The following is a 19,248-nucleotide window of genomic DNA, read 5'->3' as shown; positions in this document are numbered from 1 at the left end:
TGACCTTGTGGGGGGACAAAATTCAGCCCCATTCAAAATTCTATATTCCCTAACCCCTAACCTTAATCCAAAAACCTAACTCTAAACCTAACCCTAGCTCCTAACCCTAAACCTAACCCTAAACCTAGCTCCTAACCCTAAACCTAACCCTAGCTCCTAACCCTAAACCTAACCCTAGCTCCTAACCCTAAACCTAACCCTAGCTCCTAACCCTAAACCTAGCCCTAGCTCCTAACCCTAAACCTAACCCTAGCTCCTAAAACTAACCCTAGCTCCTAACCCTAAACCTTAGCTCCTAACCCTAACCCTAAACCTTAGCTCCTAACCCTAAACCTAACCATTAAACTAACCCTAGCTCCTAACCATTAAACTAACCCTAGCTCCTAACCATTAAACTAACCCTAGCTCCTAACCCTAGCTCCTAACCCTAAACCTAACCCTAGCTCCTAACCCTAAACCTAACCCTAGCTCCTAACCCTAGCTCCTAAAACTAACCCTAGCTCCTAACCCTAAACCTTAGCTCCTAACCCTAAACCTAACCATTAAACTAACCCTAGCTCCTAACCATAAACGCAATCCTAGCTCCTAACCATTAAACTAACCCTAGCTCCTAACCATTAAACTAACCCTAGCTCCTAACCTTAAACCTTATTCTAACACTAATTCTAACCTTAACCCTTAACCCCCTAGTTGGTCAAATTTTTGGGGACTTCTGGTTAAACACCTCCACTCTAACCCCACTGTGGTACGTATACATACTACTACCATGGGTGCATCTCAATTGTATTTCCTTATTGCCTTGATTCCTCTCTCCTCGTATCCTTCTCAAAAGGTTCCTCCTCTCTGAACTTCTCCAATGGGTTGAGAAGGAGGTGAGGACAGAGGATGTGAGGAATCAAGGAAATACGATTGAGATTCACCTCCAGTTCTAAACATTTCCCCTGTTCCTCCCTCCAGGTGCTATGACGTCACCAACTATTCAAACCAATCGCCGCTCTCTCTCCTCTCCCCAGGAGACACACACACACACAGTGGCACCCTGTTATAAACATTTTCCCTCTACCTTTTACTCTCCTTCAGGTGCGTGTGCGTCGTTGCCCTCTGACCTACGGCGTTGGGGTTCTAAATCGCTTCGTGGAGGGTCGACACCCCCGGGACAAACTACTGGTCAAGGAAGGCCGTGATTGGTGCACCGACATCCTCGACAGATTCGTCTCCGTTGACCAATCAGTGGCTTTAGGCGAGGTCGTGAGGCGGAGCTACACACCGGCTAGGTCGGGTCACACACACACACACACACACTTACACACAGCAAAGTCGGGTTACACAAACACAGCAAGGTCGGGTCAGACACACACACAGTACGTACACACATAAACATGCACACGAACAGACACACACAGCATGGCTGGGAAGGGCTTAAGGGACCCAAGACTCTGCACCTCCCCACACACACACACACACAGTACCTACACACATAAACATGCACACAAACAGACACACACAGCATGGCTGGGAAAGGCTTAAGGGACCCAAGACTCTGCACCTCCACACACACACACACACAAACTTAGAGAGAATCACCAAACCTTCTCCCTTTTTCTCCAGATCCGGCCAGAGGAAGATCATCATCAATATCTACTGCAGCGTCAGCGACGACGTTGTTTACATCAGTGACCCTGGAGTGAGGAAGTGTGGCGCGATCACTCTGGATCTACCGGAGGCGTTGCCGGGGACGGTTGCCGGGGCGGAAAGGAGAGAGATCCGAGCCACAATGCAGTTCGGAGACACAGAGATCAAAGTGACGGCGGTGGACATGGCGACCAATCAGACGGTCCGAGCCGCCATCGACTTCCTTTCAAATTGAGGAGACTGACCACAATGTCAAAGGGTAAAGAAGGAGTAAGTAGGAAATGGACCCACGAGGAATAACGTCAAAGATCCAGGATCAATTAAATGTTTTAACATTGAGTTATGGCATGATGTGACATTTTAAGTGACGACATGACCTTCGAACTGCTCAACATCACAATTCCTTTCTCACATCGAAAACAAAACATTTCAATCTGATCTAGGATCAGGTCCCTCTGGGAGTGACTGCTGCCTGAATATATTGGGCTTGTTGGAGACCACTGCAGAATCCTGACCAATCACCTTGAATCATAAATAACTACTCATGATTACTTGTAGATAAGTCAGTCAGCATTTACCCACTATGCATCACGGATCAAATCCTTGCTCTCGAACATTGCCATAGACTCTTGCCTGTATCTAGTTCCAGTGTCTCCGTCTTCAAGTCAACTGATAATAAAATAATAATACTAATGTCTTTGTTGTAGTGCCACCTTGTGGCCACTGGATTGAATGACCAACTGAACACGCCTTTTACTTTTTCTGTATGGAGAAATTAACTGAACTGTGGACTGGTTGTGACGAGGACTGACATGAATATGCTTTGAATATATCTGAACCATTGATTGTATACACTAGTAATTTAGACCTTTTATATACAGTTTGCTTGAAGGAAATGTAGGCTTCCTGGAAAAACACCAAATAAGGTATGATCACAACAGCATTTAAGTTGTGTACAGTACATGCCGATATCCTGATGGGTCCTGTATTTTATACCCTTATGAAATATTATCATTTTATGTATAAAGAACTATCTTAAGAAATAACCTGTTTATAGCTTGTTCATCGAAAATAACCATATTAACTGTCTGTTAAAGCTAGAATCCTTATTTTGCTAGAATCCTATTTTGCTAGAACTATTTAGCTAGAATCCTTATTTTGCTAGAATCCTATTTTGCTAGAATCCTTATTTCACCCATTTTGGTCAAAAGCTAAGGGTTGGGCTTGGGAAAATGTAAGGACTCAAAACCATAGACAGAGCTATGTATATAAGGACGGACCATCCATGATATCAAATGTAATAGTTAACCATGTTGAGGCTATACACTGTTTGCATTTACATTGTTAACAAACATTGAGTAAAAGAAGCTCATATTTGGGGTTCTGATGGCGTAAGGTAGCTGAACGAAAGCTCGAGGCATATACAAATAGGACATAGTACAGGAAGTATTCACACCCATTGACTTAGTCCACATTTTGTTGTTGTTACAAAGTGAGATTAAAATTGATTTGGAACTTTCTTTTGTCAATGATCTACACAAAATACTCTATAATGTCAGTGGGAAAAAATTATATTTGTATATATTTTTTAAAAATATAACAAATCTTGATTAGATAAGTATTCAACCCCCTGAGTCAATACGTTAGAATCACCTTCGGAGTCTTTCTTGGTAAGTCTAAGAGATTTGCACACCTGGATTGTACAACATTTGCACATTATTATTTTTATAAATCTTCAAGCTCCGTCAAGTTGGTTGTTATTCATTGTTAGACAGCCATTTTCAAGTCATGCCATTCATTTTCAAGACAATTTAAGTCAAAACTGTGACTAGGCCACTCAGGATCATTCAACTCCTGTGTATATTTGGCCTTGTGTTTCAGGTTGTTGTCCTGCTGAAAGGTGAATTTGGCTGAAAGGTGAATTTGTCTCCCAGTGTGTGTTGGGAAGCAGACTGAACCAGTTTTTCCCATAACATGATGCAGCCACGCCTACTCCTTTGGCTGAGAAGCAACCCCACACATGAATGGTCTCAGGATGCTTTACTGTTGGCATGACACAGGACTGATGGTAGCGCTCACCTTGTCTTCTCCGGACAAGCTTTTTTCCAGATGCCCCAAACAATCGGAAGGGGATTCAGAGAAAATGACTTTACCCCAGTCCTCACCAGTCCAATCCCTGTACCTTTTGCAGAATATCAGTCTGTCCCTGATGTTTTTCCTGGAGAGAAGTGGCTTCTTTGCTGCCCTTCTTGACACCAGGCCTTCGTCCAAATGTATTTGCCTCACTGTGCGTGCAGATGCACTCACACCTGCCTGCTGCCATTCCTGAGCAAGCTCTGTACTGGTGGTTCCCCGATCCCGCAGCTGAATCAACTTTAGGAGAAGGTCCTGGCGCTTGCTGGACTTTATTGGGCGCCCTGAAGCTTTCTTCACAACAATTGAACCGCTCTCCTTGAAGTTCTTGTCGATCCGATAAAATGGTTGATTTAGGTGCAATCTTACTGGCAGCTATACATCTTTGCCTTCTCAACTTTTGGCCACGACTGTATGTGTGGGTACAGAGATATTCATTATTGCACAGACTCAGTCCATGCAATTTAAGCAATTGTTATGCTCCTGAACAAAATTATAAATGAAACTTGCAACGATTTCATTTTTTACAGTTACAGTATATAAGGAACTGTCAATTGGAAATCAATTCATTAGGCCCTAATCTATGGATTTCACATGACTAGGAATATAGATATGCATCTGCTGGTCACAGCTACCTTAAAAGGTTGGGGAGAGGCTCAGAAAACCAGTCACTATCTGTTGTGACCACCATTTGCCTCACGCAGCATGACACATCTCCTTCGCATAGAGTTGATTAGGCTGTTGATTGTTGTCCCACTCCTTTTCAATGGCTGTGAGAAGTTGCTAGATGTCGGCGGGAACTGGAACACGCTGTCGTACCTGTTGATCCAGAGCATCCCACACGTGCTCAATGGGCGACATGTCTGGTGAGGATGCAGGCCATGGAAGAACTGGGACATTCTCAGCTTCCAGGAATTGTGTACAGATCCTTGCAACATGGGGCCGTGCATTACCATGCTGAAACATGAGTTGATGGCGGCGGAGGATGTGCTTCAGGATCTCATCCCGGTATCTCTGTGCATTCAAATTGCTATCGATAAAGTGCAAATATGTTTGTCTGTAGCTTAACCCCACCATGGGACACTCTGTTCATGTTGACATCGGCAAATCTGCTCACCCACACACGTCTGCCCGGTAGTTGAAACCGGCATTCATCCGCGAAGAGCACACTTCTCCAGAGTGCCAGTGGCAGTGGCCATCGAAGGTGAGTCTTTAACCACTGAAGTCGGTTACGACCCTGGTGAGGACGACAAGCACAGATGAGCGTCCCTCATACGTTTTGAGTTTAAGTAGAAATTCTTCAGTTTCCATCAAACCCAGTTTCCATCAAACCCAGTTTCATCAGCTGTCCGGATGGCTGGTGTCTTGACGATCTTGCAGGTGAAGAAGCCGGATGTGGAAGTCCTGGGCTGGTCATGAGGCCAGTTGGACATACTGTCAAATTCTCAAAAATGACATTGGCTTATGGTAGAGAAATTAACATTCAATTCTCTGGCAAAAGCACAAGTGGACAATCCTGCAGTCAGCATGCCGCCTCAAACCGTGCCACATCTGTGGCATTGTGTTGTGTGACGAACCTACACATTTTAGAGAGTGGCATTTTATTGTCCAAGCAGAAGGTGCACCTGTGTAATGATCATGCGGTTTAAAAATCAGCTTCTTGATATGCCACACCTGTCAGGTGGATTATCATCTTGGCCAAGGAGAAATGTTCACTAACAGGCATGTAAATAAATTGATAAATAAGCTTTTTGTGCGTATGGAACATATCTGGGATCTTTTATTTCACCTCATGAAACCAACACTTTACATGCGTTTATATTTTTTGAGGCTTGCCAAAACAAAAAAGGGGTTGAATACGTATTGTTATGGCAACCACCAACCGCCATTCAAGGGCAGGTAAACACAATGCGCCAGGATTTCGACTAGTGAAGTCTTCTAGATCATCAAATCCAAGGTATTTTCAGCAAATATTCAAACACACACACCCCTCTTCCTGCAACACACAGGAGACAGTAGTTGAGCTGTAGAATTATTGATTTTAATGGTCCAATAATAAATAGCAACAAAGCAACAAAAACATTGTCAACATCATCGACTAACTCAGTGCGTGTGACAGTTACAAGCACTACAAAAGACGGCACCCTTGACTCTGTCCTAGACAATGGCTGGGGGGGGGGGTCTAAACACATGAATATGGTATTGTGGTGAGGCGGCTCAAGTATCCAACCATCTCAATGTGAAGCCATGTGAGACAAAGGGAATAAGAGTTGTGGTTAGTAGTTTGTAAGACACAGGCTGATGTTAGTCATGACAGGGGAATTGGTTTGGCCGACTAATGCATTAAGATGACTGGACAACATAGATGCCATCACTTACAAGGAGAGAAAAGGGAAATTGGACCAAATTCTACCACCATCCTAGCCAGAGCCCAGAGTACCACTACTACCGTTGCTGTTGCACCCCTCCTGTAAGAAGTGTTGGAGGCGACTGAAGTGAGACTAGACCAGAGCCATAGACATACATCGCTCAGTAAACTCCATTAGAATTTAGAGCCTCTCTAATAGAACCGCCATGTTGGTTCCAAACATTCCAAAGACTGTCACATTCCAATTAAAATGAACAGAATGTCATCTAGACTGCTGTTGTCATGGGAACATTTAGTAACAAAGTGGATGATTCTTTCCTATTTCACCTAGTTTGCCAGAATGTCGGTCTATGGCTCTGTAGGTTAGAGGTCAGGGTCCCCCCCCTTAGTGAGCATGGGGCCTGCCACGTCCCCGGCCTCTCCCGCCCCCTGGTGGCCCGTCTACGCTACTGCGCGGATTCTTGATGGTCTCGTCCACTGAGAGGATGAGGCAGGCGGCCTCGCTGGCGGCAGTCAGCGCGTTGATGCGCACGATGGAGGGTTCCCACACACACGCCAAGTAGTTATCAGCTATATCCTCATTGTTCACGTCTACACCGTACCACATACCACCCTAAGAGGAGAGGGGGAGAGAGAAGGGGGGGGTTAGTGTGTGTGTGGATCTCTCATAGGGTTTGAGCAGTAAGCCTAATGAAGCAGACTATAGATGAAAAATCGGTGAAAAGTGGGTGCAGGTGCATCTGCGACAGCAGAAAATCTGATGCCTAGTGGTTTTTCAACAGCAAGGCTCAGATCAACACAGCAGCATCAACATAGTTGCTATTGTTAAAAAAAAAGTTTTTTTTATAAATGTTAAAATAAACGTTTCTATATTCGTATATCACACTCAAACTGGAAATAATGTGGCTACAATTCATTGGTTACTGACAGGTCCCAAATATCACTTTTGAACACACGATTTTTGTAAAGTTCACGCAGTCAACATGTAGCAGGTCGGACGGTTTTTATCCCCTTAATCAGAGTTGAACATGAATTTCGTCCCAGTACGGGGACCTCCTGTGTCTACACACAAGAAAAATCATAGAATTCCATATAGAACCCCTATAAATTCAAAAGGATCTGTGGGCCTAGTCGTAAAGATTTGTCATTAGGCTAATACATTTTAAAAGTTTATTCTAATGAGGCACAAGCAGTCATGTTATCAAACATGTTATCCCACATACAAAAGTCTTTTGTGGGATCCCTGCAGGGTACGCAGGGATGACGAAACGACAAGACGCCATGTTCATTTTAAAGCCTCATTTTTAGATATTTTTCTGCTTATAATTTGTGACATTTGACTATTTGTTAAGTCAAATTATCTTCTGTCATTACTTGACGCTTGTCTAGAATACAAAAAAATAAGGCTTTGCTCACCAGAATATGGTCATATCGATAGAATGTTGATGATGCACTGATCAGGTCATATCGATAGAATGTTGATGATGCACTGATCAGGTCATATCGATAGAATGTTGATGATGCACTGATCAGGTCATATCGATAGAATGTTGATGATGCACTGATCAGGTCATATCGATAGAACGATCAGTGCATCATCAACATTCTATCTAGTTGACAGTCAAGTTCATTCATTTCGGCTTGGCTCAGAGAGCAAAGACCGGGGGAGACATCCAAATGATAGTTTGAACAGTTTTAAAAAAGACATGGAAAGCTGTGAAAACGATCCAACATGTTTTCTGATAGCATTTCAGTTGGTCTTAGATGCATATTTTTGTAAATGAAACTGTCACCTTTAATAGAAAAATAAATCGCATGTTTAGGCTACACAACAGGACCCTAAGTGACCAATCACATTCTCTCAAGATGTTGAAAGAAATATTATTTCATATTTCTCCACTCCTGTCGGTCACTCATCTCTGGGTCGGCCAAGAGTTATCGTTCAACCTCACCTCATTTGAGCGTATTCAACAAGTTGAAGTCTATTGGCTCATTCTTCATGCGGTAATGATCAAGTAATAGGTTTCAAGAAAAATCCTCAAGTTTTCTAATTATTGTGACAGGCTCATGTTTTAACGTTACGGTGTAACCCCCCAATGTTGTTTTTAACTTCCTTTCACCTTTACCCATAATGCAACACAATGAAAAGGTGACCAACGACCGTCAACATCTAGACTAAAGTGATCGTGCCCACCTACCCACCTGTGTAGGCATGGTGTGTGTGTGTGTGTGTACCTGTGCGTGCTTGGCGCGCAGCTTGTTAAGTATGTTGGTGGCATCGAAGCCTGCGTTGTCACACAGCTGTCTGGGGATAATCTCTAGAGCTTTAGCGTATGCTCCAATCAGCAGCTGCTGCTTGCCAGGAATGGTTCTGGAATAATCACGCAGGTACTTTGAGAGTTCCATCTCGATCGCACCTCCGCCAGCCACGATGGAGTCATTCTGGAGAGGAGAGGATGGAGGGAGAGGTTAGTGAATGGTTCTAGAATAATCACGCAGGTACTTTGAGAGTTCCATCTCTACTGCACCAGCATCCCCTAGGATGGAGGAGAGGAGACGACAAGACGGAGGAAAGGAGACAATTTAGACTGTCGTTCTTATTTACAATGACGGCCTAGGAAAAGTGGGTTATGCCTTGTTCAGGGGCAGAATGGGATTTTTACCTTGTCAGCTCGGGGATTCGTTACTGGCCCAACGCTCTAACTACTAGGCTACTGACTTCAATGACTGTTAGGGAACAGTGAAGCATGCTGGATAGGAGGAAGCATTTAACTACACAGATGCCTTGAGTAAGTTTAGGTACCCAGCACAAGCACTGATTAAATATCAGCTCACTGTAGAAGGATGGCATTGGTTTAAGTCAGAGTTTGGTAGAGGGAGCACTTGCCACAAAGACCATTTTTAGCTTTAGGATGTGCCCTCTATCCAACTATGGTTTAGGTCCAGTGGCCTGCGGGTCCACCTACCTTGATGGCTCTGCGTACGATCATGATGGCGTCGTGTAGAGAGCGTTCCGTCTCCTCCATGAACTGCTCGGCTCCGCCCCTCAGGATGATGGTACACGTATGGGAGCGAGGACAACCCTTGAAGAAGTTATACCTGGAGGAACGGGGCACGCATTTAAAAAAACACAGACTAGAAAAATCACAATTTTAAAACTAGGCTGGGTGAGATTCTCCCAATATTTGCTATACAATATTTTTAAAATGACACTGCCAGGCCAGTGAAATGTTCTACTAGGCAGGGCCCGGTTTCCTGATATCGATGGAACTTTAGGCTAACAAGTGTTTTAACACTGGCCAGCATCCTCTCTCCTAACACGCATTGTTACAAAACGGCCGAAGATGTAACACGCATTTCCCAAAACGCGGCGCAGAAAGAACGGTTTGCCAAGTGCGTCGTTAGAGCACGTGTCGATAGACCTAGGAGAAAGGCAGCACTGTTTTCTCCATTCAAACATCAAACGGGCCTCCTGAGGCGCAGCAGTCTCAGGCACTGCACCACAGTGCCTTGAGGCATCACTACAGACCCGGTTTGATCTCAGGTCTGTGTTGTCCACTGTAGGTCTCTTAAGACAGTCCTTTTGGTTTTAATTTGAAGCGTCATTTTATACTCTTCGCTTGTTTGGAAACTGTGTACTTGCAGTCAACTGTGTACTTGCAGTCAACTGTGTACTTGCAGTCAACTGTGTACTTGCAGTCAACTGTGTACTTGCAGTCAACTGTGTACTTGCAGTCAACTGTGTACTTGCAGTCAACTGTGTACTTGCAGTCAACTGTGTACTTGCAGTCACAGAGACAAACATTTTTATTCTGTGTTTAGCGGATATCTCCCGTAAAAAATAAAAAATGTGCAAAAGAAGTTTTATCCAACAGCGCACTTAGCCGCTCTACAAATGTTCCCGAGGCAGTCGGCAAATAAACACACTGAAGTTCCTCCTAGGAGCTCTCACCTCTCTCCTCCAACCTGCACCTCCTCAAAGACTTCACAGCGCCCCAGGACATCATCTGTCATGGAGCCAACACTGGTCTGGATGGAGCCCCCGCAGGCCTGGAGGACACATTACACCGTAAGAAATACAGCCACACAACACATTAGGAACAAAACAGTTTGAAAAAGCACAAACCAATGGAAGATACCATTGATAAGAATTACACTCCGACCGTTGCTCTAAATTCAGACAAATGAACTTCTCAATTGAGAAACAAAACATTTTCCATGGCTTTGGAAGACTCAACTAATGAACACCACCCAGTTTTAATATCCATATATCTGACTGCGGTCCCCTACCATCATTGTCCTCTTGAGGTCCTCCTCCTGAACACGTCCAGCACAAAACAGATCCCGGTCAGCAAAGTACTGTGTGGCCACGTCTCCAATGGGCAGCTTGGACAGGACCACCTAAAAAAAAAAAAAAAGAGCAACATGTCACATTTCAGACAACTTTTGATTTCGTCATGCTTTGAAAACAAAGATAAGTTGTGTTTTTTTGATAAGTTGAATAATTAATCCCCCCCCCCCCAAAAAAAGTCTGCTAGCATGAAAGTTAACATCGTCTGAACTTAGTCTCCGCTGCCAGCACAAGCTAGCCTGTCGTAGTCACGGCAACCTTTTCAACCAGAGGACATGTAAACCAGGGAAAAGGTTGTCTAGCTATGTACCTTGGCTCCTGACTTGTAGATCTTCTCCAGCTTGTCATACAGGATGTTCCACTCTGCATCTACGATGGCCTGGTAGTCCTGGGGAGGAGACCCGAGGGAAAAAGGTGCATAGACTTCACTCTCCCTCATTCATTTAAAAAGCATTGGTGTTGGGTAGTGTATTTCCTATGGCTTAGTGAATAATACTCTTTATATTTCAGATGCATACAGGGACAGTGTGATTGAATGGGTACGCCATCTTTAGAGTCTGGCGGTAGTGCTTAGCCCAAGACCACAGATCACATGCATCACTGGAGACGTGGGTACGAATCACGTCTCTCATATATACACACACACACACACACAATATATTTAAGCAGATCGAAACGTCTGGAAATTGTCTTAGTTTAAATATGAATATAATAAAATAAAAAATTTAAGTCACTAGTGATAATATAATAATGCTCCTTTATTGATTGTTAAAATTGATTAATTGACTGATCGATTACTAACCTCGACAGACTTGACGCGGACCTCTGCATTGTCCTTCTCAGCCTTCAGTTCCAGCTCGACATTGAGCAGAGCGATCTTGGGCTGGTCGTAACGTTTAGGCTGCATCTCAAACCCGGCGTAGGAGAACGTCTTCTTGAAGGCCACGCCAGCTACCAGGTGAGACTCCTGTAGAGGGAGGAAGGGAGTAAAATTAGTCTCTTGTAGAGGGAGACAGACTGCAATAGGTGGTGGAATAAATTAAACACTTTGAAAGGATCCAGACCACATGGTAGTGTACCAGACAGGACGCTGGGTTGTACCGCGTTTACCCCCGGGACAGGACGCTGGGTTGTACCGCGTTTACCCCCGGGACAGGAGTAGACGATTTTTTTTAAAACCTGGAAGACCAGGTGTGTTGAATGTAGGCAATCACTGAACTAATCAATTGGTCAGGTGTGGTGTTTAGTTGGAACAAAGAGTAGTTTACCCTGCTTTAGGACGTATAATGAGAGGAGGTCCCAGCCCGACACCCCAAGATGGAGTAGAGCCGCTTTAGTATATTGTAGTCTCATCTCACTAAAACGACACTCACCATCTTCCCTCTCTCACACCCAGCCCTAAGGCGCTAGTCTTTTACCTCCAGGGCTCCTCCCTGCACCTTCTTGATCCCGATCATCTTGAGAGGCAGCAGCTCATCGAGCATCATGACAGCCTCCACCACCATCTCACTGAAGAACTCCTTCTGACCTGGGGTTGAATTACAACATTAATACAAGCTGTAGACTACAACAGTAACACCCGTACTCTCTGAGAGACTACCAGTCGTTAGGGTTGCATCATTTTGGCAACTTTACAACAACAAAAATTCCCGGGTTGGAAAATTCCCAGAATCAGGAAGGAATAAGCAGGAAATCCAGAATGGTTCAACCAAGATAACAAGTAAAAACAAAAAAAGGGGGGAGTTTTCCATCAACTTATGATTCTGTTGTTCAATAAAATAAAAATAATAACTGACCTGCGATCAGCTTGGAGTTCATGGCTGTGGCGGCACACTTCACCAAGAGTTCCCTCTGTTCTCTAGAGGAGGGAGGGAGATAGAAGAGGGGGTGTAGACAGTGATCAGCTTGGAGTTCATGGCCGTGGTGGCACCAAGAGCTCCCTCTGTTCTCCAGAGGAAGACCACGGTTCAATCTGAAGTCCAACGGAAACATCTTCCTCTTCATTCCATCCCCTTTGAAAGATCACACACACACACACAACTCACTTCTTGTCATCCTTCTTGACGGTGACAGAGATCTCTCGAATCTTCTTGACGGCCAGGTGCGTAGCGCTGCGGAAGGCTCTGATGATGGTCTGGGGGTGGAGACCCTCCTCCACGTACGGCTTCAACTGCTTCAGGAACTCTGCTGCCAACAGGGTTACAGACGTGGTACCGTCGCCCACCTGGACAGAGAATAGAAAACAATGAATACAAATGGAGAGGGAACAGACTAACACTAGAACGAGAGGAGCCAGGTGGGGTGGGGGGGCTAGAGGAGCCAGGTGGGGAGGAGTCAGGTGGGGGGGTGGGCTAGAGGAGTCAGTGGGAGGGGGGGGGCTAGAGGAGTCAGTGGGAGGGGGGGGGCTAGAGGAGTCAGTGGGAGGGGGGGGCTAGAGGAGTCAGTGGGAGGGGGGGCTAGGAGTCAGTGGGAGGGGGGGCTAGAGGAGTCAGTACTAACGCTTTCACAGATGGACTCAAGAGACACACAGACCTCGGCATCCTGGGAGCGTGCAATGTCCACCAGGGTCTTGGCAGCAGGGTGAACCACATCCAGCAGCTTCAGGATGGTCGCCCCGTCGTTGGAGATGGTGGCTTTACCTGAGGGAGACATCCCCCCCACACACACAGCTTCAGTATCACTGCAAAACAAGTGTCCAACTACTGCAGGCCAGGCTTCCCTCCCCCACAAAATGACACACCATGTTCCCCCCACTCTGACATCTCCATCCCTCTCACCTCTGCCATCCACCATGAGTTTGTCCATGCCGCGAGGCCCAAGTGTGGTGCGGACGGCCTCAGCGATGACCTGGCAGGCATTGATGTTGCTGATCAGCTGAGGGACGCCCTGAGACGTATCTGTCCCCTCCTTAAGCAGGATAACCGGTGTGGGCTACAGGGAGAGGAGGGAAAGAAAGAATTGAGAGATGAACAAGACATCCTTCAGCAAGATGGCTGAGACATGACGGTCACTATGCAGACAAATTGGGCCCTGGCTAAGAGTGGGAAGGAAAACACGGACGAAATCACAGAATTTGGTAATAAAAATAGAATCAACTGTAAACGAAGAGTGTTGCATAATTTTCTATATTTTGGCTGAAATTTATTTTTAAAAATGGAGGGGGGGGGGGGGGGGGGGGGTGGGAAAAGCCGGACTCTTACGTCATCTCACAACTTGGCTGTTACTTTGAGAAACATGTCGAAGAGGTCGTCAAGAGGGCCAAGTCGTGTATGAGGCAAAGTGCCACTTGAATAACAAGAAATTCCAGTCAAATCTTTACAGCTAAGTCGACACTAACCCCTAAATTCAGAGCAGAGCGATACCCAAAGAACTGAGTCAGGCGACAAGCTGTTTTGCACATTCTGTCAACATGCTATTGATCGGACCCATAAAAACACATTTGATGACCACTTAATGTCTAAAGCCCATGTGAAGAAGAAAGAGAAGCACCGTTAGCCAGAGCATGCCTCTCCAAACGACCATTACTAACGCAAGGGCATTAGCAGATTCAAGACGAGAATTTATTTAGGACTTTGTGGCTGTGTGCGCCAAGTCTGACACCCCCCCCCCCCCCCCCCCTTAGAAAAGCTAAGAAAGCTACGGCCGTTTGAAGCATTTCAACTCCTACTAGCACACAGCTAGGCTCACTTTGACCTCAAACCCATCTTGCGACTGCATGATTGAAAGACTGTAGGCCTGCATTGACAGGCACGAGCAATAATTATACTCCAATGAGCGCTACAGAGATCGGGAGGCCAGTGCGTAACACATCGCATCAGGACACTGACACAATTCTGATCGGCGTAGCTTAAATTTTTGTTGATAATGATTTGATTTTACTTGCCCCGGGAAAGCAGAAAAGTGTTAACGTCGAGCCCTGTAAACACACCCAAACCAGGCCCATCTGAAATATGATCAATGAACTCACCAAGTAGCCTATTGTAGCAGATTGCTAAACTGAACTTTATATGGATAATGATGTAGGTATGGTAGGCTAGCGCCCCCCCCCCCCCCCCCCAAGTGTGTATTTCACTAGCCAATCTAGCAAAGTTTTTTGGCCAGATAATTTCAAGACAGCAGTCTCAAGTCCGGAGTCTTGAAGTTCCATGTCAAGTCATTTTTATTTTCTATCAAGTAGAGGCTCAAAAGTCATCAAAATTCCTGACTCAAACCCAAGTCATGACTCGAGTCCACACATTTGGCTTTAAGCGCAGTGTTGGATTAAATATATAAGACAAATGCTGGCCTTCACAGATGCTCCTGAAGTTGCCCGATAATAGGCGACAACAGCAGTCTGCAGCCTGTTTCATGTTGAGTGCCAGTTTACAGTAACCTGTGCGCTAGGTATGATATTTCATATGCTCCTTTGTAAAACAGTTTAATTTAAATAATGTCTTCTCAGAATCACTGTCACGTGGTTAAATTTTATCTAAATGAAACTGACAAATCTAAAAGTTACTTCTATTGTCAACCATGTAAAAAAAAAAATAGCCTACATAAAGCCAACAAATAAAAACCATTGCAGGTAGAAAACACCCTCAAAAATAAATATCCTATAAATTACATTGTTGCAAACAGGCCATGCCTAGCCAAACTTGAAACATTAACAACTTAAGTCCAGCCCTAGCACTTGCAAACATTAACCACCAAGTCCAGCACTTGCAAACATGTATCAACTACTCTGGGGCCTCAGTCTCTGTGTCAGTGAGCCCCCGGACAGACAGCTTTATTTGGATAAGAAGTAAAAATCAGGTATTTTATTACGTTTCCACTGGACCAGTGCATGACCTGTTTCCCTTTCACAACAAGGGTTGGGGGTTATAGAAAGAAATAACTCAGATAGGCCTACACTGAGGAACTATTGTAATTCCCAAGGGATGTAAAAACACACTTTGTTTACTCGCTATTTGAGGTTAAGAAAAAATTACTTTGAGAAGCGCCACAGCTCATTAGAGGTGGCAAGCTAAGATCATCAGAAACACCAAACAGACAACAAACCTCGTGAAATACTGTTTCTGATGTAAGGATGATCGTCCACAACCTTCTAAGGTAGAAGCATCCTGAAACAGCGTTTACATTTATTTCAGATGGCTGCCCGTCTTTACGTTTATGAGCTAATGATCGAATGCCGGTTTTGCTAAACATATCTTGTAGAAAGAGTATCCCAGCAGGCTATTGGCATGCTCTTTTTTCTCCAAGTTATATTGCGATTCTGAAACGTTTTATATTTTCTGCCTGGATTTATAGTCTCTCCCCTTTTAAACTGTCCTAATTAACCAATGTGTATAAATAACCTCCAGATGATCAGGGAGAATCAGTCGGAGAGAATACGCTTGAGCAAAGCAAGGTGTAGAATCACTAATCTACAAATAGTATTCCCTGCCATATAATAACCCTTTGTTAAATTAAGATTTGCTTTCCCCCCCAGCAAACAATCAAGTGCATCCAGATATTGAATGATTGGAGACGCTTGTGTCAATTAAAATTTCCTAGGATTTTCTTCCTGCAGCAAAGCCAGCGGAAGGCTGGAAATACCGGTGAAAAAAAAGGCCCAGCCCTAGCCATTCAATATCGCCAGTGCGTAATAAAATGCCCACGGTAAGAATCAAATAGGCTGCACGATATAAAACTACTGTAAAGTTACTACTTCCAAACTGAGCTGCAATGACTGAGCACAGATCAACATGTAGCTAATCTGTTTAGCCAACGGGTACGGTGGTTCCTCGCTATCTAACTAAAACTATCTATGGCTAACGTTAGCTGCGTTTCTTGCTACCAAACACCTCCCATTGAATAGTGAGTAGCTAAGAGGGGGATTGATTAATCTCGCCCGGGCCCCCGTGTTCTGCACCGTCTCAAAGTTAATTACATTACATTTGGAACCGGGCCTTGCCCACAAAAGTGCCGTAATTAAGCATGTGTAGTAATGAGTAGGGTTTATTTTAACGCTTTAGCCAGCTGCCTCCCGAATAAACTTGTTATACATTCTAATATGTATTATGTAAAAAGTCCGTTTCTGGACGATGAAGCATGCTGCATTGTCAAAATGACCGAGAGGCGCAGATTGTTTCCTTTGATTAAGGCCAAGCAAGGGCGCTCCCTTCTCCCCACTTTTGCTCCATAACGTGACGGGCTTTACATCGGTTCAACGTAAAATAGCGTATTCAGGGTCTAAGGGGCTAGCCTTCGTATATTTGTCAATAACAGACCATCAAAACATGCTTAAATGGGCCCACGTGGGAAATATAACCCGCTAACTAGCTTAGCATAGCAGGAAAGTTCTCGACTGTTCTGACCATCTGATGCGCCACAACGCCGTCAAGACCGCCAGCCACTCCTCACTAGCTACTACTGTGGTTAGTGAGGTTATTTATTTTGCATTTCAATTAACCCGTTTATCCTAACCCGCTGCGTAAATTCTACCCTATTACGAGAATTCAAACCTGGCGTTAAATTTAACAAAAAAAAACGGGATCCTTCAAACCGTGACCGATAACCACACCTAGCAACGTTAGCACAAGTTGACAAAGCCCGTGCGTAGCTATTTTACCTAACAAACCAGACGCGATGACTACTACGAAAAAATATACATGGGTTTACACTTAACTATAAACCCCTATGTCAGCATATTACTAATGTACATAGCTAACCCTCACCCCAAAAATTGTATGAACTAACCGTACAGGACCGTCACTAGCTAAGGAGCTAACTGGTAACCGGTATGCCCATTGGATGCGAGGTGACGCTACTTGTTAGCATCGTGATAACGGTGGACTTTATAACGTATTTTATTTGAAAGATAATGCGTCAATCTGGATAGAAAGAGCATACATTTTACAATACATGTAATTTGGTAACACATATACAGGGATAATGTGACGGATGCGGGTGGATTTTGTCTGAATGAGCGAAGCATGAACGGCTACTCACCATCATCTTTACAATTCTTTAGAGAGAAACGGCACCGGTGTTCTATCCCACAATGCAGTTCGACTATGAGCTTCTCTTCCTGTTTAAGATTTATCTATTTTTAGCAGGGGTAACTTTGTACTTGTCACGCTTCAAAATTAGAACACGATTCAATTGATATTATTTTGACGTTGACGAATTGTATATTTCCAGTCCCAATTCAATAACATTATTTGCAATTTCTCTTGATATCGGCATTATCATGTTGAGTACACGCTGTCACATCAGTCCCAAGCCGTTGCAGGTAGTTCATGAGTCGACTGTTAAAAATGTAATGTCTTTCAATGCAGTTCATACAAGAAATGATCAGCCTAGAACATCATATACAAAATAATGATACTTTTCCCCTTTCAACTGTGCTATTACTAATTGTAGCTGTTTCCATACATGCAGTTTCTGCACATCTGTTTCCATTATCTCTACTCTGTACCTAATAGAACTTGGGGCAGCAGTGGAGGGGTTCCTCGATGTCCACATTACTGAGGACTTAACGTGGACCTCTCACACCAGCACAGTCATGAAGAAGGCACGGCATTGCCTCTTCTCCCTCAGAAGGCTGAAACTATTTGGGATGGCCACTCGGATCCTTAGGAACTTCTACAGCTGCACCATCGAGAGCATACTGGTTGTATCACACTATATGGTAAGGCAACTGCACCGCCCTCGACTGGAAGAGCCTACAGCGGGTGGTGCAGACGGCCCAGCGCATCACTGGGGATGAGCTCCCAGCCATACAGGACATACATGCCAGGCGGTGTCTGAGAAAAGCCTGAAAAACTCCAGCCACCTGAGATATGGATTGTTCTCCGTGCTACCGTCCGGCAGACCGTACCAGTGCATCAATGCTCAGACCAACAGACTCCTAAACAGCTTCTATCCCCTGGCCATCATAATACTGTTAAATGGCTGACAACTACTGCTCCACCTTACACCTACACTGCTGCTAAAATTAGTATTGATTACACTGTCGTTCATTGATTATTGCCTTTACCATTAGTATCTATTTATCCTGCTACTATTCACTGTTAGTCCTGTTTACATGTACATCTATCTATAGTGCCTTCAGAATGTTGTTTTACAGCCTGAATTTTAAATGTATTAAAACACATTAACCCATCATGTCAATCGTGCATAAATTAATTTTGTCCCCCCACACCAAACGTGATCACGACACGCAGGTTAAAATATCAAAACAAACTCTGAACCAATTACATTAATTTGGGGACAGGTCGAAAAGCATTAAACATTTATGGCAATTTAGCTAGCTAGCTTGCACTTGCTAGCTAATTTGTCCTATTTAGCTAGCTTGCTGTTGCTAGCTAATTTGTCCTGCGATATAAACATTGAGTTGTTATTTTACCTGAAATGCACAAGGTCCTCTACTCCACCAATTAATCCACACATAAAATGGTCAATCGAATCGTTTCTAGTCATCTCTCCTCCCAGGCTTTTTCTTCTATGAACTTATATGGCGATTGGCATCTATACTTTCATAGTATTACCACGACGACCGACAACTCAGTTTGTCTTTCAATCACCCACGTGGGTATAACCAATGAGATGTCACGTGGGTATCTACTTCTATAAGCCAATGAGGGTATGGGAGAGGCAGGACTTGCAGCGCGATCTGCGTCACAAATAGAACTGACTTCTATTTTATCCGTTGGCAACGCAGACGCTCGCTGACAACACGATGGTGGTAGGCCTGATCACCAACAACGATGAGACAGCCTATAGGGAGGACATCAGTGACCTG

The 19,248-nt window shown here is 44.4% G+C and overlaps 2 protein-coding genes across 2 annotated transcripts in view; one reads left to right on the top strand and one right to left on the bottom strand.

Annotated features, from left to right (window-relative positions):
* Positions 1–5,513, top strand: part of LOC139415869 (heat shock protein 12B) — a 70,440-nt gene extending 64,927 nt beyond the window's left edge. The window contains exons 16-17 of the mRNA XM_071163997.1: positions 1,081–1,274; positions 1,609–5,513. Of these exons, the coding sequence (XP_071020098.1) occupies positions 1,081–1,274; positions 1,609–1,867 (453 nt within the window). The 3' untranslated portion in view covers positions 1,868–5,513. The remainder of the gene's footprint in view (positions 1–1,080; positions 1,275–1,608) is intronic.
* A 271-nt stretch (positions 5,514–5,784) lies between these two features.
* On the bottom strand, positions 5,785–17,529 carry LOC139415868 (chaperonin containing TCP1, subunit 7 (eta)). The gene is made up of 13 exons (XM_071163996.1): positions 17,454–17,529; positions 13,262–13,415; positions 13,017–13,123; positions 12,530–12,708; positions 12,281–12,342; positions 11,903–12,012; positions 11,287–11,451; positions 10,795–10,872; positions 10,424–10,534; positions 10,086–10,183; positions 9,100–9,232; positions 8,369–8,575; positions 5,785–6,746 (listed from the first exon to the last, which is right to left on the bottom strand). Exons 1-13 carry the CDS (start codon positions 17,457–17,459, stop codon positions 6,519–6,521), a joined length of 1,638 nt encoding a protein of 545 aa, XP_071020097.1. The 5' UTR covers positions 17,460–17,529; the 3' UTR covers positions 5,785–6,518.
* Between the last annotated feature and the right edge of the window lie 1,719 nt (positions 17,530–19,248).

Source organism: Oncorhynchus clarkii, chromosome 9 (genome assembly GCF_045791955.1).
Source record: "Oncorhynchus clarkii lewisi isolate Uvic-CL-2024 chromosome 9, UVic_Ocla_1.0, whole genome shotgun sequence".
NCBI classification, from domain to species: Eukaryota; Metazoa; Chordata; class Actinopteri; order Salmoniformes; family Salmonidae; genus Oncorhynchus; species Oncorhynchus clarkii.
Note: the sequence above shows the minus strand (reverse complement) of the source record. Positions and strands in the feature narration are given on the sequence as shown.